The sequence below is a fragment of the Ochotona princeps genome, chromosome 23 (genome assembly GCF_030435755.1).
Source record: "Ochotona princeps isolate mOchPri1 chromosome 23, mOchPri1.hap1, whole genome shotgun sequence".
Lineage (NCBI taxonomy): Eukaryota > Metazoa > Chordata > Mammalia > Lagomorpha > Ochotonidae > Ochotona > Ochotona princeps.
The window spans coordinates 9,381,993-9,405,975 of NC_080854.1; the positions used below are offsets into that span (position 1 = coordinate 9,381,993).

Here is a 23,983-nt window from a genome sequence, read left to right on the forward strand (position 1 = left end):
ATTTCTGTTGCCTTCAGTTTGTAGCAATATGGATGTTTTATAATAATAGATTTTGCTATCACATAAACTAGGCTTTTCTGCTATTTGTGATGGCTTTTTCATTGTACTTGCTTTCATCTTAGTTGATTATACCTTTAATTTCAAAAAACTACATATTTAAAACTTTAAACATGAAGAGCCAAAATGTTCATTTTAAACATATTCAGTTGAAATTTTCTCTTAGTTGGACTATAATTTAAAATCTCTTTTAATGACTAATGACAATGCCCAAGTCACTTGTGGTTTTGTACTTGTAAAATACATTGTTTATATCATTGCCAACAAATGGTAACATAGCTACAAGTATTGACTTTTGAACTATGTGGCAGTTAAGAAAGATTCAGATGTAATTTTGCTATTATGTCACATATAGGCAACATTTCGGCATTTTACCAGAGTGAAATAGTGTTGACTGAAATAACATGGCAAATTGATGATAATATTTTAATTTCGCTTTTAAAGATTTACTATTTCCAAAGCAAAGTGACAGAAAATGTGAGACAAAAAGAGATCTTCTCTCAGATGACTCGCTCTCCAAATGGCCACAATCATGAGCTGGGGCAGGCTGACATCAGAAGGCAGGAAGCTTATGGGTGGCAGGACCCAGGCACTTGGACCATCTTGTACTTTCTTCACAGGTGCAGCAGGAGGGAACTAGACGTGGAATGGAGTAGCCAGGAGTCAGACTCAGTTCAGATAGGGGATGTCAGCTCTGCAAGCTGCAGCTTAACCGGATGCACCACAATGCTAGAACATTGATATTTACCATGAGAGAAAATATATTTCTACACAAGCTTTTAAGAAATGTATGTATTTTAATACTCTGGCTTCTCTTCAGATCGCATAAATCTTTCACCTTTTACTAAAGAAATGTATGTATTTTAACTGAGCCCCCATCCACTAGTTTACTTCCCAGAAGCCTACAATCAGACTGAAATCAGGTTCAGGAAACTCAATCCAGGTTTTCCATGGTGGATCAGGAATCCAGATACCTGAACTGTCACCACTGCCTCTTGGGGTCTGCATTAGCAGTAAGTTGAAATCAGAAGCCAGATCCAGGTGTTAAACACAGAGATACTGAGATCCACGGGCATCTTAATTATTAAGCTGAACAGCACCCCCACTGCATTACAGAGGAAGGGGAGAAAGAGATCTCGTTTCCCCTGCTTCACTGCATTTGGTCAGGCTGAACTAAAGCTGGGAGCCAGGAGCTTCTTCCTGCTCTCCCACCCGAGTACAGGGCCCTAATTACCTGAGCCTTTCTCCCTTGCTTAACCAGATCATCAACATGAAGCTACATCAGAAGTAGAGTAGCTGCGACACAAATCAGCACTCGTATGGGACACTGGTTCTGCAGGCAGAGGCTTAGACTACCATGCCATGGGGCCAGCCCCAAAACTTGCCCCCTTACTTTTAATCTTGTATTTACTGATTTCCTTCTCTTGCATGATATATGAACTAACTGTCCATTTTGAAATGGTTGAAAGCCTGGAATCGTCATTATCATCACTCATGAGCGGTAACTATATGGAAAACTTAATCTGAATCCCTTAAATGTTCTGCTACTATGATGCTGGATGATTAGCAAATAGGATCCTTTTGGCAGTTCTGCTCTTCTGGGGGATGACTCTGAAGCTAACATGATACATGTGAAGACAGTTCTTGAGCCAGCAGACCACACATGCATGGTTGCATTGCTATCACAGAGTCACCAAGACATCGATGTCCATGGACTCTGCAGTCAGACTTTCTTCATGGAAATGGTGGCCAATAAGCCCGAGACCTCCAGCAATCAGCTTCACATTGAATTGCCTCATTTTCCTTGTCTTTAGAATATGGCTCATGAGCTCTTACCTTACGATGGTATTGTGAAATTTAAATAAAATACTAATGTAAAACAGGGCCTGTGATAGATTCCTATCTTTTAAGCAAATCAAATTTGGATCATTAATATAATAATAAATTGTAACTGTGCTACTTGGTTCAAAAATCCACAGATGACAAAAATCATTTAAAGGTGTTGTTTTTCAGATCATAAATGACCTTTAGAAAGAGGTTTAGTCCATTTGGAAAAAACAAAGAGGCCACTTGGAAGCTCACGAGCATTGCCTAGGTGACAGGAAATCCTGACCAATGTTCTCAGATTCTTTCTGTGCCATGGTGTCATCTTTCTGAACCTGGAGTCCTAACTGTGTGGAAAAGAACCGTTCGGTGTCTTTTCACAAGATTTCTACTGGAATTAACATTTGAACAAATTCGAAATTCCCTAAATGATGGCAGAACTGAATAGATTTCTCCACACCTGATTTTGAATTTGTGGGAAATGCCCTAGTCCCAAGTCGTGTTTTCTGTGATGACGGCACCTCTCCTGGGAAATCCTAGCTGAAGATAATAGCATTGTGCATTAAGTGCTGCTAGTATTCCACTTAATATTAAGCAATTGCATAACAGGCTTTTTGAATACCTACGTTAAAAATGATTCATTAACATTGAGTATACTACTCCTGTAAAGGCCAGGCTCTTACTGATCTCAAACAAACACCATTTAAGTGCTGGGCTACTATTCCAGGAGTTGACTATTTTATTGCTCCAAAATGGTATCGGCAGCAATGGGGTGCATTCAGGGGATTATTGAACAGATTTTGTGGGTTTCTTTTTTGCAACCAAGGGGCAAGTGTCAGGAAATGCAAAATACCAGATGTAGGCATTGCAGTATTTCATCTCTGCTCTCCAGTTTTCACACTGCCTAGTCATACCAGCAGCTTTATTGGCGTGTGCAGTTGCCAGTGAAGTGTAACTGACTTCTGCAAAACTGGTTTCCACAAGATTCCCTGTCCAAGATCACCGCATAGTCATCTGTGGTCAAATTATCACAAATCATCTAATAAGCAAGGTTTTGCCACCCATCTGTAGGTGTGTCAGTGTGTAGCGAAATTTTTAAAGGAGAAGAATGCATGAAATTCTGTCATTCGCAAATCCTTCCTGGACCTCTTTTGATCTCGCCTTTTTTCGCTAGGCAAAAACGAAAACAAGGAAGGGGGCGGGGAGGAATCTACTTCTGTAACAACATCTCTGTGTTCAAGGTGTGGTTTCCCTGTCTGGTTATTTACAGGTCCTGCTGCTTAGCCTTTCTCGCCTGGTAATCAGTTACTGAAGGAAATCTGTTCTTTGTGGGCAAGCTTTTCCTTTAACCCCTTTGGCTGGCTCTTCCTAAGAGGCTAGCAAGGAGCGCGCAGTTCTGCAGTGTCCGGGAATCCACCTAGAGGGCCCCCTTGACGCCAGCACATCCCCTGTCAGGCAAGGCGTCCCTGCAGCCGAAAGGGCTGCTGCAGAGTTAATGTACAGTACCACGGAGGCTGCAAGTGTCCTGAGCTGCTCAGAGCTGGGGCGGTGCTGCCCAGGGCAGAGGAGGCGGCTGCGGCGATTCCAAAGGTTGTGTTGGAGATTCGGCGCGGAGGGACTCCAGCAGGAGCCTGTTGCCATTGTGTTTTAAAAGCATGCAAGGTCTGTATAGCTTGGGCGTGAGAATCTTTCAAAAAGATGTCCGAGTATCAGAGTAAATGACACCTATGGGGGAAATGAATTCTGCGTAAGGAATAGTGACAGACAAGAAAAGACAACGAGGGAAAGCAATTCTTAGACAACGTCTGACTTGCAGCTGTGTAATTCATTTTCTTTGCAAGGGAAAATATACAAAGCCCGCACATGGTTTTGATAACAGCGAATTAAAGGGGATTCTGCAGCGAAAGGATCAATAGCTTAGTCATTTTACTTAAAGCGAGCAGGCAGTCTTATTATGGGGTTAGGCGCTGGGAAGGAATCTCATCACAACAGTACCTTATGAAGTCATGGTGGTAGCTGTTGGTAACCCTGCCCTGCAAAACAGAAATTACTCGTTGCCTTCCTGCTTTTATAGTTGAAATCAGCCATTCCAAGATTTGGGGAAGAAGTTGATTTTGACTGTACATGATTTGTAGTCCCTCTGCCCAGGTCTTTGTCCAACGCGTCTCAGACGGTCGCCCTGCGCTGAAGTGACCACACATGAATATGTGCCTCAGAAAGAAGAAAAAGCAATATTCATTTCTAAAGGACAGCATGGCAAAGCAACCTGAAGTTTTCCATTTCCCTTCTAACACTTCTTTAACAAGGATAACTACAAACTGTCTTTTGACTCCTTTCTTTCCACACTCCAGAATGCTTCCTGCGAGGATGCGTTAATTCACATGCAAGGCAGCTGGATCTGACCACGACAATATTTGCCACCATTTAGGATTAGCAGTTGGACTGGCTATTTTAGTGCATTGACTAATTAGTGGACCCTAAATGGATGGACCCACCTGCAGGGCTCTGCGATGGTTCTTTCTTCAAATCCTAGAAGGGCTTTGTTGTTGCTCTTGGATTTGTTTTGTTTTCTTGGGGTGGGGGATTTTTTTTGGAATTTAATACTTGTTGCAATAATTGTCCATGATAGCTGCTCAGAGCAGTGAGCTGGGATTCATCTGTGAGGATCACTCCATGTAACCTAGGACACAAGGAAAATATTAATGACGGAAGATCTGCGAACATGATGCACGTCAATAATTTCCCTTTTAGAAGGCATTCCTGGATTTGGTGAGTAATCAATATACCCTGCAGTTCGCAAAACTCAGAATCCTAAGATTCCCTGACAGGTGCCAGGTGGGACACTGCTTTTGCACAAGAATATTGATGTCATGTGAGGAACAAAAAGCAAAAATGTGTAACACCAAATTTCTGAGAAAGTAATGATTATGCAATAAAATGTTATTTATGTAAAGCACCCCAAAATGAGAAATCAAGAATGAGGACATGAGGGCATTTTTAAAAAAGAGAGACAGAAAACTTTGACAATCGCAACTCTTTGATCAATAAAGGAAAAAGAGGAATTTGGAGTTTTTTTCGGTGCTTTTTATTTTAAAAATCCCTAAGGCAGGACAGACATACATTTCTGACATATAATATTATTTTTCTGAGTTTCCAAAACAGAAGGGTAAGGGACACATAAATTGTTGGCTTAATTTAAAAACAATACTCAGATGTGTTAGTTGTCTCATATTTAAGGGTATTGTAGCTGTTCAAGAAATGTTTCCACCAGAATGAGACAATGGAATTCTAAGAGAATTCTAGCACAGGAATCATGAAGTGCTCTGACTTTCATAGAACTTGCTCTGGGTCTCAGAATTTGGTGATTTATTAAGATTCAATGCATGGTGCTAAGATCCCTGGCAAGTGATGTCATGCGCTGTGTCACATAGGAGTTGATTACTAAATGTCTATGGGAACTAATCACTGAGGTCATTGTTAGGGCCTAGGTCATTATTTAAGAGTCTTTTTCTTTTGTGCTATACATTTAGGGTTGCCTACATTCAACCTCTTTTAGCCACAAAAAAGCATTTATTAGGGCTCAGTGTCTGATAACCTACATTGCTTTGCATACTGTACTGTCTCATGTTTCAAAGCTAATTATCCAGTTAAATTTTGACTCAACTGAGGACAAGTGATAGATAGCCAGGCACAGTTTTTCTGAGGATTTTTCCAACTGCTTTTAGGATAACGTTTCACAATAAAGCCTTCTAATCACTTAAAGTACCACCTAAATCACCTGCTGGTTTCATGGGAATACTTCAACTCTCAGCTAAACTCCCGTGTTTGGAAGGGTGGGAGACATTCTGTCACTCTAGGCAGGTGCTCATTTTCTGTCCGCGCCAGATTCATCTAGAATCAATGCTGTGGCGTATCTTCCTTCTTTGCTGACCAGAGGCACTGTCCCCAGTCTCTAACATGTTTGGTACAGAGTCAGAGTGACATGCCTGCAGAGCTCAGTGGCCCGGTTCCAATTGCATCATCAGAGGTCCCAGCTCAGTGGGAACGCTGATACCATTGCTTGCTTATTCTGTTGCTAAGGGTCAGGCAGCAGTCCCAAGATCCTTACCATTCTTTCAGAAACATTCATCTTAGTGATCTCTATCCCTGAACTTAAAAGATCCTAGAAACAGCCCCTCCGCACTTAGTAAACATTTCTTAATTGTTATTCTTCTCTTTCTTATCCATTTCTTAAAGGTGAACACTATACTTCGAAAGATTTATTGAGGGGGAAATAGGCTATTCTCATTTCTGTGAAGTATGGCTTGCCTATAAAGCAACAGCTTTCATTCTCTCTGAGTTCTATCCTTGGATTCCATATGTTTGTGTTGTAATTAGAAGCATACAGGTACTCACTGAATATCTAGCATAATAACCACCTTTTTTGTTGTTGTTGCATTAACTTCCCATTTCTTTGTGCTGGAAAGAAATAAGCTGTTCAATCCTGTGGTTTGAGGAGAAAGCACATTTGCATTTTCATGCCCCTCTGGATTTGTAATACATGTGTTTGAAAAGTTGAGGGGCCTAATGGTGTTCTTTTGTTCCAGGAGGTTGATAACTCTCATTCATTTCACTGCATGGTGAGCCCATTTGTTGTTGTTCTGGCTAATGGAGCCAGTGTGGAGTACAAATGCTCTGTTTTATGTGTGGCTATTTTTCCTGAGCCCTTAGAATTCAGGAACAAAATATTAGATTTAAAGCAAGAAGGTAGTGGGTTTCCTCCAGGTGACCCAGCTAAGTATTGTTCTTGGTTCTCAACTTACACTGCTATTGTTGTTTTGCTGTAACTTGTAGCCTCGTTTTTCAGTACTGCAAGTATGAGATTCTAGGTGTTTGTTGATCAGAAAACCCCCTTTCTTTGTCCTGCTGTAAGACTCACATTAGTTTGTATTCCATGAGCATGAATTATTCTGCTCTGAAGAATGGATTTACCAAGTTGTTCCCTTCTACATCCCTAAAGATTTCCCCTTCCATCATTCTCCCATGCTGATCTTATTCTCAATAAAGAGCGGATAAAAAGTTGGCAAGAGTCCAGTGACAGGGAATAACATCATAAATGAACACTTTAAGGAGATGATTGTGTTTTCCTCAGGAGCCCCATATCATCTCTGAGCTCCCTGAACTCTTTGGCGATTCAGAACATAGAAGTACACTCAGTTTGGATTTTTGAGAAGAAAAAGAGAATGTGCACATTGGGGCTCTAAACTGATCTTCGAAAGTTTATCAAAAGTAATAACTCTGATAGAAGTCCAAACACAGAGTGTGCGTCTGGACCACTATCATGCTGTCCTAAGCCTAGTATGTTGATAATCATTTAGCAGCATTACAAAGTCATTGCTTATTGGTTACAAGTTTTAGTTAATAAGTAGTCCTGTTATGTGAATTAATAGAACACTACCCAGAAAAATGTGCCAGAAGAATGTGTCTTTCCTGTTGGAAACTACATTGAAGCTACATTAGGAATATTTGCTGGAGGATTTTATTGCAAGGGCATCTTTCCATTACACTTTTGAGTTTCTTGATTATTTGTTTGCTTTTTTTTTTCTACTATGAAACCAAAGATAGGGACTTTCCTCACTGAATGAATAGCGCTTTAATTTTTTTTTTTAATTGTGTCTAGCAGTGAGAATTGAGTGATAGCCTGGCAATTTAAGAATGGGTCCTACCTAACTGGAATCAAGGAAATGCAAATCAGGTTTCTAGGGATTTTAACTTCAACCTGGAGTAATTAAGAGAACTGTATAGAGATGTGGTGACATGGGATCACATGCAAGGTTTAACAAGAATGAAAGGTCATAATGTGACTAATGTGATTGTCACTTTTTGCCGTGAAGATAAGTAACAGCTTTGTATAGTTTGATGTAAAAATGCCATAACTGCATGCCAGAAACATCAGGTCCATGTTGAATATAATTGAATGTTTCGGTTGTAAAATTGAGGAGGACATTTTATCTGAGAACCTTTGAATCTTTTTTAAAAAAATTTTTTGTGACTCAAATGATTGCAAAGACTGTGGTGCAAAGAAATTTGAGAAGTTCCTTGTTAGAGAAGTTGTACAGTAGAGTTATCGGAGTCCCTTTCTGAAGAGAAAAAAAAAAAAAACAGGAAAATTGGAGACTAGTGATTGTGGACGCTAATCATTTGCTTATTTGATCTTAGGAATTAATTTTTTTTTATTGGCCACATGTTAGAATGCTTTTATCAAACTTTGTGATGCTAAAAGTTGGCTCTAATCAATAGGGAAAAATGGGATAATTATGACTATTGACTCAATATATAAGCTTTTCCTTTATTTGGGGGTGTCACTCTTTATTGAACTTTCCCCTTCTAAGTGGTAGTTTCTGTAAGGTTCAGTCTAACAAATCATGGTTGTTCTTCAGTAGACCAAGGATTTAGCTTATAAATGAACTCGCTCTGTTCTGTATGATCTTAGTTTCCTATGGAATAATTCAGAATATTGCCTCGCAGGTCACTAATGCAATGTTCATGTTTTCATCATTATAGACATATGATTCAGTGGATAAACATTCAGAGAAAGGCAGGTAGCCTGCTTAGCACAGAACATTCTTGTTAGCCTCCTGGAAGCTTCCAAGTTTGTCTTTTCTTTATCTAGTTGAACTAAAGCAATTCAACCCAGAAGTCGATTTCTAGAGTTTATGCTTTTGCCAATATACTAATATCACAAATTTAATAGAATTTTAATGAGGGGGGAAATATTGATTTGAAGACAGTATTGCAGTGAAGAAAATTTAGTCAGTTTCATGCACAATGACAGAGCTGTATTCACTTAAGTCATCCTAAAATTCTTCCACTATCTGTTGGTCTTCAAATGAGATTACAGATGTGGGCTACAGCTGATCATCATTCCATCTCTAAATCCAACACTAAAATCCTAGCATGTTTTGGAATTCCAGTCAGAGACAAATGAAGTTTATTTGTAAACAACTATGGCCAACAGAGTTTACAAGGAACTCATGATTGTACAAAGTCTTCTTATTCACAGATCCCTGGCCTCCATTGTAAAGTCAGCAATTGTTTAAGACAAACATTCAGGTTTAGATATAATACAACAAAAATCTTCCATGAAATGAAATATTAATCCTATTACAAACCTATTTTTTCTGTCACCATTATACTTACTTGCCTTTTGTCTTAGTTGTACATTTTTTTTTTTTACTATTTGTATCTGGCTTCAAATAAAAATAGGGCAGGCATTCTGACACAGTGGGTTCAATCGCTGCTTATGGTATTTGCATCCAAATTGGAGTGCCCAAGATGCAGTTCTATCTCCATTTCAATTCAACTTTCTACTGACCACAAGGAATCAAGTTCTTAAGTCCTTGTCACCTATGTGGGAGACTGGTTAATGTTTCAGACTCCTGGATTAGGCTTCCGCCAATCCTCAGTCTGACAGGTATTTAGGGAATCAACCAGCAGATAGAGGATCTGTTTCTCTGCTTTTCAAATAAATAGCAATGATTAAAATGAACATTAAAAATGTTAATTAAAAGAATGAAAATAAGCATGTATTTTTTAAATGGGAGAGAACACTCATTTGCAATATCATTCCCTAAAGATTCAAAAAGGTTTCTCTTGGGCTGGGATGGTGCAATTAATGGGTATCCAATTCAGGCTGGCAAGAACACAACTACTCAAGGATATCTTCTAGAGCCAGAGCTGAGGAACTGCGAAAATGGGACAATATAGGTGTCCCAGCCAATCTCCTAACCATTAGGCTAAATACTCACACACAACAATTTTTTTTCTTTCAAGAAAACTGATTAAAATTGTATGCTGAAGGAGGAAAACTGTCTTTAATAGTATCAGTGTGGCACAACTTACGGAAATGAAATTGTTCTTAATCCCAAAAAAGTCTTTTTGGGTGTAGTAAAATAGTTTGTGTGCTTGAAATTGCTGACAGGTCGTAGCCTCAGTGGGCTTAGTGGGTGGCCCAAGCCAGGGAGGTCCTTGCAAATTACTATAAAAGGCGGAAAATATTCTCCATCATATGAAAATCATTAGCTAGGAATTTTGGGTGTTTAGCTCCTGGTAAATTCTCCACTTTTCACTCCTCGTTGCTACACATCTTTCCATTGACTTTTACTGAGTTACTCTCATGGATGCTGAGGTATTTGAATCTAAAGAGAATTAGGCAAGTAAGGGAATAAACATTCATAGTTCAGAATTCTGGAATGGCTAAAGAACTAATGGGCGTTAACAACTGATCTCCCACTTGGCACAGATTAAAAGTTCTTGATCCCTCATTCGTTTCTCTCGTTTTAAAGTTGCACACCATTAAAGTTAATGCTCATTAGTATCCGGTCCAGTTATAGCATTATCCCACCTGTAACAGTTACCCCCCAGATGTTTCCATGCTTCAAGTTAACTATCACTTGATGAACTACAAATGGTATTTGAGAAGTACAAGCCAAGAAACACGGGCAAGATAATATATTCAAGTAGAGACCATGTTACATGTAAAAATTGGAAATCAATTTATGGATATGGCTGTGTGTGTGTGTGTGTGCATGTGTATTGAATCCCAAGGATAAATACTTTGCATTTTAAATTATTGCCTGGAAATAAAATACCCTAAATTTCTAAATGTGACATCCATGTTCTATGTGATTTTTGTCAAAGCTATCTTAATTTTCACTATTATTGAAAATGATGTCATTAGATATGCACTTACTTCATTTTAAAGACTGTGTCAAAGAAAATATCATTGTACAATGGTAATAATAACTTATTAGTAAGTTTCTACCAGTGTCATTTGAAAATATACTGGGTCAATTTTCTGAAAATATAGGTGGTACACATAGATATCACAAAATTCAAGGCAGAGACCAAAAGAATTCATTGAACTCCTCTATCCATGCCAAATGTGTTAGCATAAATTCCATCATCACATTACAAAAATTTATTTAATCATTTAATCATTGTTCATGATGAAATGAATATTCAGAATGGTTAAGTAACTCTCTCAAGGTCATGTGTCTATTACCTAGAGTACCTGACCCTTTAAAAACCAGGTCTAGTCTGATTGTCAAGTTCAGTGTCCTTTAAATTTGCCACGTTGTTGTTGTGGCACACCCCTTAGCAGTCTTTCCTGATGTTCTAGAAAATAGATTAGCAGTGGACAAGAGGAAAACAATCAGATTCTCTATGTCACTCAGCATGTGGGATGAGTAGAATACCTCCTGATTGCGAGTGACCTTTCCTTGAGAAACCCGTTGTGTTAGTGTTGAGACTATGCCCTTTACTTAGGCCATATCAGCACCTTTTGTGTCGGAATGAGGAATATTATAAGGAATTTGCAGTGAACTATGTTCCCAAGGCCATTCAGGCCTGTAGCATCATGGTTGTGAATTAGTAAAAGGTATTTCTCTGGGCAGATCAATTAGGAAGGTGCTGAAGCTGTGGCAGATGAATTAGGATGCAAATTGCACTGCTTGTTGAATGGACAGAGACTCTGCCAGCCATCACTTGCTGAGTGGAACATTCCTGGGTTCTGCTGCATTCACCATCTCTACCTGGCTCCAACGTGTCTTGTTCAAACTGCACTGCCCTGGATGTGAACTCTACCTCCATTAGGTCTGGAGTCACATGAAATGTTTGTGTGCTTTGCTGATGACAAAGAAAGTTGTACAAGTTTTGGTTTGCGCTGCTACAGTTATTGCTTTCATCCATGTCCCCATCTAATTATAGGTCTTTAAAATCTATTCGTTAGACAAGTAAAGAATATTAACATTATCTGAAATCTGAGCTAACTGGCAACCAAAGAAAGATTTTAATGATAGAAGAGTCCAGTGTTCAGCAACTCAGCTGATAAATGCCATTCTTAGTTAAGTGCATTAAGCAGGTGGAACAAACTAATATCTTGGAGCACAGGGATTCCCAGATGTAGTCTTGTGTTGGAAATGCTCATGGGTTAGTGAGGAGAATAGCCATGGAGACAAATGATCACTGTGCAATATGAGCACTCTATACAAGGCCTTGTGGAAGTTCAAAAGAAATAACTTCATTGTCTTGATCATAATTCCTTGAAGAAACCAAGAAGTGAAGTACTAAAATGTCTCTGATGGAATTGAGAATTAATAATTATTGTTGGGATTACTTTGCAGAGTGGATTAAGAAAATTGAGTCTGTAACTTGTATTTCAAGGGGGTATGAAAGCAGAGACATGCGCAAACTGCTTTCAAATTTTTGGACAAGAACAGAAGGAAGACAAGGGAGGGGAGGACAGCAGAACGATGGGAGGAAAAGCCAGTAACTGGTGGAGAATGCCTGCTCTGCTTATCCGAGCTGAATGAGCATGTCTGAAAGGGAGTGCCTTGATTCAGAGCTGAAATACCAGGGAAGGGCCTGACTCCTTCTCGGGGAGCCTTGGAGAGCTGCAGGTGGTTAAAAAGGTGAAAGGAGAACACAAGAGGAGGCTTTGGTCTCATGTCCTCTGTTTTCTCTGAGAAATAGAATTCAAGATCACATTTCAAAAGGAGGCTCGCAGTGAGAGGAGCGTGTGGTGGAGCTTGGTAAGGAGGAGGCAAAGCCACCCCGGGGAACTGGAGAGACTGTTGAGGAAGGGCAGAGTGTTAAGCAAACTGCCAAACAAAAAGGCCAGTGATGCTGAGTGAGTGCATAGTCGATAACGGCCATTCTCCTTTGCTTTTAAAATTGTATCCACAAAGTATTATGTCACAGAAAGGAGTAGAGATGTACTGGAAATGCTGTAACTTTTTGATTACCAACTTGGGATCAGTTTGTGATCGGAATGTCTCCTATTGATTGGGTTTTGGGGATGACAAAAAATGTTGAGTTAATTTTATTGCTGGGGTTTTTTTTTTGTGGTTGTGGTAGAAACTGTTTTATGAACATACTAATTAGGATGCAATTCCAGTTTCATGACCTGATTTTGGAAATGTGCGATTGCCTGTGCTGCCTGGAAGTAACTCTTGGGTGACAAACACAGGCTCTAAGGTATTTGCTTTGAACATTAACTTCAAATGAATAAAAATCACAGTGGGAGGAGAAGCAGAATGAGTCAGCGCTGCTCACTTTTTAATAGGAGCTTTTTTATGGTCCTTGGTAGAATGTCACCAAATCCTATATATGTAACCTGCTTTTACAAAGACTTTTTTTTTTCAAAACCCTTGTGAAGTAGACTTGAAAGTGGCAGCAATCACTGGGAAACTTAGGAAATAACAAAGCACAGTGTGGCTTTAACGAGAATTGGCATAACCTAGTTTAAACATTTCTAAATTTAAATTCTTTTCTATTTCCAAGACAACTCAGAAGGGAAAATGACAAACGTAAGTTGTAGATGAAAGGATGTTACCAAAAACTCTCCTCACTTTATAGGCCGTACTAGTACATCTGAGTACCGTGAGCTTCACAAGCGTGATGAATTCCTTTCATCTCATCTAATCAGCTGCACTTTCTCGTGGGTCCAGAGAGCTTCCTCTTTAGCCTTCTTGGTGTTCAACTGTCAAGAGGACTTTATGCAAAGCATTCTTGGTAGCCCTTCTGTAGACGCTCTACAGCTCGAAATAAGGAGTAAGCATTCATGGTCACTGATAAAGGAACTGTGTTCTTCATCCTTGAGTTTCCAGGTTTTCCATATCTGAAGATGAGGAGGTTGCCATCATGATCACTATGATCAGGTATCTTACTGGATTCATTCACTCATTTTTGCCTTGCTTAGGCACTTTGTCCTTATGTTAAAGATAATAAAAGAAAAAAGGTAAATTTATCAACAAATTTTTCAACAAGTGAGCTCTGATGCTTTCCTTATGTAATTGACTTCGGCGGGAAAATTGTCACCTTTTTTAGCCACAGGTGTTTTTCTTAATTTCTTCTCCACACGCTGTAATTTGAAGTAGTAGCCTTTGTCATGGAAAGGTAGCAGCTTTGTGTCCATTAACACTACTAACCCTCAGTAAGGTAATTGGGAAAACATTCCTTCACACAATTTGTGCATCCTACACTTGGCAAAGGTCTTGGGTCTTTCCTTTTGTGTCCTAAATAAATGACATAATGTGAAGTTGTTGGTATGAAAAAATCTTGTTCTCAGTAGCTGAATAAGTTTGCAGCAAATACTTGCCATACATTATATTCTAGAGAAGAGAAGAAAGCTAGCAGGATGATGATGAGAGAATTCAGGCACCCACAGTGTTGTTGAGAACAGCAGGAGATACCTCTTGCAAGCCATCAAGTTAAGGCATAAGGAAAGGGCATTTGGCGCAAGAGTTATGATTCTCTATGAAGCCTGGATCCCACATCAGGGTGTCTGGATTTGAGTCATGGCTCATGTCCTGATACCAGCTCTCTGTCAATGTGTACCCTGAGAGGCAGCAATACTGGTTCAAGTGGTTGACCTCTGATCCCTAACAGGGATGGCACACATCGAATACCCAGCTCCCTACTTTGGGTTGACCCAGCCCCAGCTGTTGTGAGCACATTTGAGGAGTGGAGCAGTGGATGAGAAATCAGTCTCTATTTGTCTCCCTTTGTTTCTCAGCCCCTACTTCCCCCCTTCAAGTAAATTTTTAAAAATGGAAAAATTAAAAGACGTGACATCTGAGTTCTAAAAGAAGAAAATTTTTATTGAAAAATCCCATGTAATTGCTTTAAAGATGCGTTCATTTATAATTTCGATGATAGAATGATGGAGCTAGGGAGAAAGATTCATTTTCCATGTGTTGGTTTACTACCCAGTTTTGGCTGTGTTGTTTGGGACTGGTATTGGCCAAAGCCCACAACCCGGAAATCCATCATGGTTTTCCAAATTGGTGGAAGCCACTCCGGCACTTGCACCATCACATGCTGCTTCCTCAGAAACATCGTTAGGCAACCGGGAAGGAAGTGGAGCAGGTATAAATTAAACCAGTGCTTTGACTTGAGATGTCAGGTGTCTCAACTGACAGCTTAATCATTGAGCCAAAACACTGTTCCCTACCATTTTTTTTTTTTAGAAAGTGGCCCAGTGCACGTTTTATTTCTTAAAGAAATGGGTCATAAAGTCATTGAAAGGCTGGCTATATTCTATAAGATTTTCATTGCACATAAATTTGTTTCAAGGAAGGTTCAATTACCAGGTTAATTTTGTGACCACATAGTAAGAAAGCAAATTCCACTCTATTCATGAAAGTAACCACTGGCACTCATTTATTCTACTTGATACCCCAACATCCATAATGGTGTTACACTTAATAAGTAAGTCATAGATTGTTGCATATTTTTACACAGGAAGGATGAGTAACAAAAATTATATGATTAGGAAATGATTAAATATAATATTTGAATATTTTCCAAATAATGTTACTGAACCATATTTTGAGAGGAGGTTAGGGATTCTACATTATGAAAGTCATAAGGATAATAATATTATTGTCACACTGGAGAATTGGTAAGTGCCAGCTATAGATTAAGCTTTTAATGGCCATTATTTCATTTAATCATCCCCAATTTCACAGTAAGGGCTTGGTACAAAGGATACAGCCTCAGCTAAGGCACTTAATCACCCTATGATCTGGTTTTGACACTTACGAGATAGTCAAGAGCTAGTTGTCCCTTCTTAGGGTAGCTTAGAAGAGCAAATAGGAAAAGTGGTTCGGTACTTAGAAGCATGCTTGTCTCTCAAGCAAATCAATGGTAGCCATTGCTGTTGTGCAGCATAGGATAGGAGGCTGTGAATGAATATTCAGGTTGCCTAGAGTGATCTGGGTGCTCAGGGGCAGGCCCTTCCACACCTAGATCTCACCCTTTAGTTGCAGGTAACTGAGAGAACTAAGTCTTTTTTATCCGATATTTTTGGGAGTTTGCAGTGGCTACTTAACATGTTGGGTTAAGGGTGAAATACAGAAGATATGTTCTTCTTCATGTCTCAAACCTCAACCAGAATCTCCTGCTGTTTGAAAATGTTGTGCTCTCCCATGTGGCCTCATGCCGAATGGGTTTTCTCTTTGCAGGTTGTCTTTCCCAGGTTCTTTTTCACAGCATTCTGTGTCCCTAACACAGCGCTTGGCAGATAGCAAGTTCTCAGCAAAGGCTTCAGAGTGAAAATTAGTTTTTCAGTCGTGTTCCTGGAATGTAGTGCCTTTATGATTAATTTCAGGTTTTCAGGAGATAGTCTGTGATTTTAGAGAGGTGAAATTTCTATGAGGGTTGCCGTCTCAAAACTAAATATTTCTCACCACCTGATTTCTGACACATGGCAAAATTTAAGTCAATTTTCAGAAGCATCTGTTCTGCTGAGTTGTGTTTATCAGCAAATTCCAAGTGCTGTTTCTGTAAGACCCCTAAAGTATTATTTCTGCAAAACGAATCAATAGTGCATTTACATTTATGCAGACACCTTTCTTTCTTTGAAGATGTGCCCGCGTTATCTTTTCGGCCAGATGAGAGTCTATGAATTGATGCTGCACTGGTTTTGCTGGTTCTGATACATGCTTTTGTCCATGTCTACCAGATTTAGCGTATGTTTTAATTACTTTTCATCACAGAATGCAATGTGGTCTTCAGTCATCGACTAACCTGTATTTGTGGTTCTCCTCTGATCTTTTCAAACAATATATATTATCAAACTAAGCTCTGAAAAATCATCTGTATAACATCTCTACATTTTCCAAGAAAATATTTTGACTCCCCACAGTCAATAACAGTGTAAAGCCTTGCCTCATCTCATCTTTGTCTTTTTCATTCTCATACTCTCTTTACTAACAAATACTAGTATTGAGGTTGTGTTCGTCATTAATCTTGTAATATATTTCCTAAATCTGAGTTTTCTAAGTATATTCACTCTTGGCTATGGTGGTTACAGTCAAATAAAAAGGATCTTCATGAAGTTTGCAGAAAATGTATATTGTGAGAAGTAAGAGCAGACTTCAGTTTTTTTTTTTCACACCAAGCAAAATAAACATTTTTAATACCATTTTTCCACAAGCATTTGGAAGAACCTATGCCTGTATACATCTTCCATGTATGGATATAATTATGAAAACAGGTATAGACATAGATGAGAGTGAGATAGACATTTATTTTTTAGAGAAGTTTATGTTTACAACAAAAATAAACAGGAGGTACAGAGGTTTCTTGTATACTCCCTGCCTGGGGCCTCCATAGTGTCCCCCCGTATTGATTCCCCTCACCAGACTGGTACATCTGTGTAAGCTGATGAACCTGTATGACATATCATAGTTTCCTAAACACCCAATTTCTATTAGGGTTCATTCTTGGGATTTTATAGTGTGTGATTTTAGGCAAAGGTAATTCTGAGAGTTCATGGAAATGAAATTTAAAGGTAAGTTCATTTTGGTGTAAAATAAAAAACTGAAAATGCATGAATATGAGGCATCTCAAGAAAGTTCATTTTAAGATTCCGAATCTTTGCGATTTAAACTATGTTTCCATTACATCTTTTTCACATATATGTAGTAACACATGCTCACCAATGTAGAATGATTTGAAGAGGCTTAGCTGCCCTACCAAATCCTCTGTGCTGCGTTGCAACCCTGCCTTTCCCTTTCTTAATGAAATTTTCACTGTCTGTAGTTTCATAGATTGTAATCAAACAGTATGGAAACTCTTCATACTGACTTCCCATCTTAGTAGTGTGTGTTTGTTTTTCCCATGTCTTGTCATTGCTTAGTAGCTCTTTTTTTTTTTTTAGTGTTGAACAATATCCCGTTCTCAAAAAATAATATTCTGTTATCTGAATATGATAGTTTAGATACATTCTCATACAAAAAAATATCTGATTTGCTTTCAGGTTTTGGCATGTATAAAAAAGGCTGCCTTAAATTTCTGTGTGCAGATTGTGAAGCTATACATTTTCTATTTATTAAAACACCAAGGATTTTGATGGCTAGATTGCAAGGCAGGAAAGAAAAACAAAAAAGGCTGTATTTTCTTTCTTTTTTTTTCACCTTCCTGCCAGCAGTGAGTGTTCTTTTACTCCACATCCTTGTCAGTATTTGCTGTTGTCAGTGCAAACATAATCTTTAAAGTCACGGAATCCTTCCTTCAAATGAACACTTAGGCAGTAGGCCCACATATGAGGACACACAGCAGCTGCAAATTAGAAGTTTTATGGCAGTGTTACTCTGTGGAGGAAGAGCTGGGAAGCTTGAACTCAACTGTCCAACCATCCTCTATCATGGCTTCCTCCTCACCTATTGGATGAAGCTCCATAGTATCTGAACACTGCCCTGCTTACCAGTGGACCTTGTATTGGGATACATTTCCACCTGTTGTCATTGCCATGGCTAATACCTACTAACCCACTAGCACTTACTTTCCTGGGCCTTCTCTGAGTGCTGTGCTCACTAAAGCATGATTTCAGTTCTTCTGGTGTCTCGTACGGTTTATGCAGTTGTGTGTCTCCAGTGATCTGTTTCCAGGTGTAGTGAGGCAGCTAGCATAACAACTAAGAGCTCAGTCTGTGGGTCTAGATTGCCTGTTTCCATTACATTTTAACATCATGACCTTGGGAATCTATTTATCCTCACAATGCATCGGGCTTCTCAACTGCATGATAAAGATTGTTGGGATTTTCACCATGCAGGCTGATGTGAGGATGAAACACTGTGGCAGATGTGAAGCGTGCAGGGCAGCACCTGGCATGCAGGTGCTGTGCCATGCTTACTTTATAGAGCTTCTGTGGGTTGGAGTCAGATTGGCATTCCTAACACATGGGCAATGAGAAAACTTGAGTGCACATGTTTTATTTGGGAGGTTATCCCAGGGGAAGTGGGGAACTGAGAAAGTCAATATAGCGTCCGTGAGTGGCCAGGTTAGAGAAGTAGTCAACTGAGACTCAGTTTTATCGTGAGCCTCCAGCAGATGATGCAGAAACTTGCCTCAGAGTTTTCCTACATGAGAGAGGAGAATATTGGGGGCAATTATATCCCATTCTAAAGACAGCCACTCTTAGGAGCCATTTTCTAGCATGTCCACCCAATCTTTCATGGAGGTAAAGCCTTAGGTGGAATGCTGTGTACACTTCCACGTGTGTGCCATTAGTATTGACAGTGCTAACCGTGATTGCTGTAGGACTACTGCCAGCATCCTCAAGGGACTTCCTGTATTTTATTTGCTTATTTAAATATTCATGATCCAATGCACTAGGTTTCTTTATGATCTGAATATTTTGTTCCAAAATTTTATGTAGGCGGGAGGGGGGCATGAATGCAAAAAATCCAAGAGTGCTCCTTTCTGCTGGTTCCATCTGAAATGCCCACCATATTCATGGCTTTGTACCATGCTAAGGTTAAGGACTGGGAATGCAATCCAGGTAAGAAGTTGGAATCATCAGGATTTGAACCAAAACTTGAACCCAGGGTAGTCTGGTATGTGATGTATATGTTTCAACTAGTACCTTAAAGGCCAGGCCACACATCTGCCCATTAAGTGAATGACTTTATGCTTTAGCATTTCTAGTTGATCATCAAAGCACTTTGTAAATTGCTTCTCACTCTTTGTTTGATTCTCAGGATTCCACAACTAAATGACTCTTTCATCGTTTTATCAGCGTTTTCACTGTTCTCACCCATTTCCATCTGATTTCCTTACAGGAGATACATCTGCCCTCTTTCTATGTAAACTTTACCCATCCTTCATGCTCAAACTGTGTTCCATTCCCTGTTAACACTCCATCTCTAGGAAAATATTCACCTCACCTAACTTCTCTGAAATCCTGTTACTGCATGCACACTCTTGGATTAGTGTTTGATTATCGGCTGCCAGGTGAGATTCTGGACATATGTTCAGGATTATGTAAAAACATCCATATCTTTTATATCTTTGCTCTTTTTCGCAATATTGACCACATCATGTACAATAAGCCAATCAGATTCTGAGAAGCAGTGATCCTTGGGCTTAGACGTTAGATATGTTGGCTTGTCAGTTATGATGACCTTGGACAACTGTATAATTTCACCCTTTCCTTCCTCAACTAGCAAATATGACTCATAGTCCTACCTCATTGCATAGCCATAAGGATTGAAAGGGAGAGCATGTGTAAAGTGTTTAGCACAGTCACTGACAGAGTAAATACCTGGTCACTGGATATTTACCACAGTGCTACATTCTTCAAATTATGAAGTGATGGGTTTCTTCTTAACCATTTATTATCCAATGTTAGTTTTTCATTTTTCTCCCATCCAGGTACTAACCAGGCCCAGCCCTGCTTAGCTTCCGAGATCAGACGAGCTCAGGCACGTTCAGGGTGGCATGGCCGTACTGTAGACAGTTTTTCATTTTTCTATCGCTTGTGTTTTACTTGCTTTTTTTGTTTGTTTGTTTGTTTTTGTTTTATTTTTATTTATTTATTATTTATTATTTTTACTTCATTAATTACATTGTATTATGTGACACAGTTCCATGTTTTACTTGCTTTTAAGTAATATTAAGTGACCACACAAAGAAAATATTCATAATGAGAATATTAAAATTTTATACAGAAAATAATTTCTCAGTTGAGCCTTTGGAGCAGCGTGTGTTAGTGTTTTGAAGTTCAAAGCCCAGCATTTTCGCCTACATTGAGCTTTCTCATTGCCCAGCAGAGTGCTAAATCTTAGATTCCTGGGCCTCTCCCCACTTCTTGTGGTCTCACTAAGAAAAGGGCACTAAAACCCCGCATGGCATTTTTAGAAGTCTTAGAAGCATGTGCTTTTGAATGTTTTGCGCACATGCAAATTGATGAGGAAAATAAAAACTTACGACATATTTGTGAAATAGCAAGCAGTCTGAAAAGAGGATATGGACAGTTGCCAAGGTTTCTGGAATTTGTGAAATCCTTTACGTGTACGAGTCTTGATTAAATCAGTTGCTTTTTCAGGAATGTGTGATAGCATGTTATCAATTCATTCTTTAAAATAATTCTCTCGAAACTGAAACAAAACAGAATACACCAAGTAAAACCCAATCACAAATTACAACAGCAGTCACATAGAACGAAAAAAAAAAAAAGAATATTATCCTGGTAAACCGGACTGTGAGGCTCAGTGTATTTTTCCATTCTATGATTCCTCTCTCTCATCCAAGTGAATTGTAGTTTCATGTGATCATTAGGAATTTGACTCAGCTGCTAGTCTAGTTAAGTATCTGATATGTCTGTGAGTCCGTCTGTATGCGGTAGTGTTCCCATGAGAAAACAGAGTATACAAGAAGCAATGGCACATTACATTTAGAAGATTATGGCCATTCCTCCACCTCGCCCAGAACCCGTGCGTTCAGCCCCATCACAGGGGTCTCCGCTGGGCAATCTGAGTTGCACGCTCCATCTGAAGCCTTGGCTTCTTCGGAGTATCAGTCAAGATGAGTAAAAGACACAATTTTTTTAAGAGTTTCATTTCCAAGGATATGATTTTTAGCACCTGATGTTTCATGCCAATTCATCTTTGCTAAGTGCTGCGAAATTGCTGACTCCAGGATTTGGGAAGCAACCAGTCCTTTGGCCTTGCATCAGTTCTTAAACTTGGGTTCCCAGTGCCTTTGGCAAATGTGCCCTCCATCGGCGAAACAATGTGTTTAGGAATCTCTAATGTGACAAGGAATATTCTTCATTTCTATGTTACCTTAAAGAAAATTCAATGCCACATACTTCATGTAGGGATAGATTAATATTTCAGCTATGTGTTGTGGTGCAAAAAACAGAATAAAAATTAGATTTCTTGACCATATGCAAAAATTAGTCCAAAAAACAAATGGCATTGTTTCTCATCTAAGGAACTAGAAATAAAGTTCTTTAGGGACCTTTCTTCTTCCATTTACTATGTAAGTCAGTTGTAATCTTGACTAATATGTTATTTTGTTAGCCTGTCTACTTGATTAATATGTTTTTTCTCTCTTCTGATTCTGATTTACAAATCCTATAGCTGCTAATTAAAGATTAATGTTATTCATCTTTCACAATGAAAGATACCAATAGAATCACTGAGTAAGCTTACATCAGAAACAGATTTTGTCAGCATTTGTTACCTGATTTTTGTTGCTTCTTAGAGGTTTGTAACTTCTTTTGCATATTTATCAGTGGTGTTTACTTCTGAAGACATTAATACTTTTAAATCTCTGTGCCTTGGCCTATAAATTTGATAGAGCTGAAATAGATGGCTAGTATGGCTGGCTAATAGGACTTCTAGGGCATTCAAGAAAATCATTCACTTGGGCCCGGAGCCATAGCCTAGTGGCTAAAGTCCTCGCCTTGAAAGCCCCGGAATCCCGTATGGGCGCTGGTTCTAATCCCAGCAGCTCCACTTCCTATCCAGCTCCCTGTCTGTGGCCTGGGAAAGCAGTTGAGGACGGCCCAATGCTTTGGGACACTGCACCCGCGTGGGAGACCCGGAAGAGGTTCCAGGTTCCCGGCTTCGGATCTGCGCGCATCGGCCCATTGCGGCTCACTTGGGGAGTGAATCATGGGACGGAAGATCTTCCTCTCTGTCTCTCTTCCTCTGTGTATATCTGGCTGTAATAAACTGAATAAATCTTTAAAAAAAAAAAAAAGAAAATCATTCACTTGCAGTAAATCATTTAGTTTTAAGAAAATTTTCACAATCAAAAATTTATATTACTATAAATAAAGATTAGAAAAATATATTGTGTTTTTAAAGATGTACTTATTTTTATTGCAAAGTCATATATACAGAGAGGAGGAGAGACAGAGAGGAAGATCTTCCATCCGATGGTTCACTCCCCAAGTGGCCACCATGGCTGGAGCTGAGCCAATCCGAAGTGAGGAGCCTGGAGTTTCTTCCAGGTCTCCCATGCGGGTGCAGGGTCCCAAGGCTTTGGGCCATCCTCTGCTTCTTTCCCAGGCCGCAAGCAGGGAGATGGATGGGAAGCGGGGTTGCTGGGATTAGAACCAGCGCCCATATGGGATTCTGGGCATGCAAGGCGAGGACCTTAATCACTATGCTATAGCGCTGGGCCCAAAAAATATATTCTTAATATCTGAATTTTAAAGAATTTTTCATTTTAGATTTAAAGAATTATTAGTTTTCCATGACATCCTTATTTATTGGATAGACAATGCTATTTCTTATGGAATTACATATTTAGAACTTTATTTCTGTGAAAGACAGAGGTAAAGACAGGTGGCGCGAGAGCTCCAGGTGCTGGTTCACACTTCCAATGCCCGCAACATCCAAGGCTGGGCTAGGCTGAAGCCAAGAAGCCCAAACTCAAACTGAGCCTCCCATGAGGGTAGCAACAGAACCAGTACTAAGTCATCACTGCTCGGTTCCCCAGGTGTGCATCAGCAGCAAGAGGAAGCCAGCACTCAAACTTAGACACTCGACTATAGACTATGAAGTGTCTCGAGTAATATTTTAACTACAGTACCAGGCTCATGACCCCCATCCCAGCAACAGCTCATTTTTAATTTGTGTTGACGTGTTTGAAACACAGAGACAAGGATGAAGGGAATAGGTGTTTTTAACATGTCTAGAAAATACCAGGAGATGAACTGCTAGAGAGTGCTCTCCTCCCATCAGTGGATTCAACTCTGATGTTACAGTTGTTCGTAGCTAGAAAACACACGCACGCACACACACACACACACACACACACAGAATGTGGAGGTTTTCTGTGTGTGTGTGTGTATGTGTGTTTTGTTGGTTTGGTGATTTTGTTTGTTGTGTTTTGCTTTTGTTTGTTTGCTTGTTTCAGAAAGAGAAAAGGCTAGAGTGTGTATTATTCCGAGGATACCTCTGGCTCTGCCATTATGCGAGAGCTGTGACCGCTGAACACTTGAAACCTTCAGAAAGCTGAATAGGATATTCACAACCAAACACTAACAACCTCATTCACAGTAATCACAGCTAATACAGTTTTTGTATCTGCGATTTACTTTTGAAAGTAAAGTATGGAACCTAAGTTTTGTAGACTTCGCATACAATCTGGTGCTACATTAATAGAACTAGAATGAGGTAACGAGGGCACTTGACCTGTCATCATTCAAACCTCAGCGGGAGTATTGTGCTCCCTTCTGAGCTGCACACACTGAAGAGGCCTCGGAGGAGAGTCACGGGGGAGGAAGCCAGCTCAGGCCTTGTCACGTGGTGAAAGG

The 23,983-nt window shown here is 39.5% G+C and overlaps 1 protein-coding gene across 2 annotated transcripts in view; it reads left to right on the plus strand.

Annotated features, from left to right (window-relative positions):
• Positions 1-23,983, plus strand: part of PDE4D (phosphodiesterase 4D) — a 691,343-nt gene that overhangs the window by 160,577 nt on the left and 506,783 nt on the right. Inside the window, exon 1 of one of the 2 annotated variants that reach the window (XM_004583722.3) lies at positions 4,497-4,650. The exons of the other annotated variant lie outside the window; for it this stretch is intronic. Coding sequence (XP_004583779.1) covers positions 4,604-4,650 — 47 coding nt within the window. The 5' untranslated portion in view covers positions 4,497-4,603. Of the gene's footprint in view, positions 1-4,496; positions 4,651-23,983 lie in introns of those variants that run through there. 2 annotated transcript variants of the gene reach the window in all.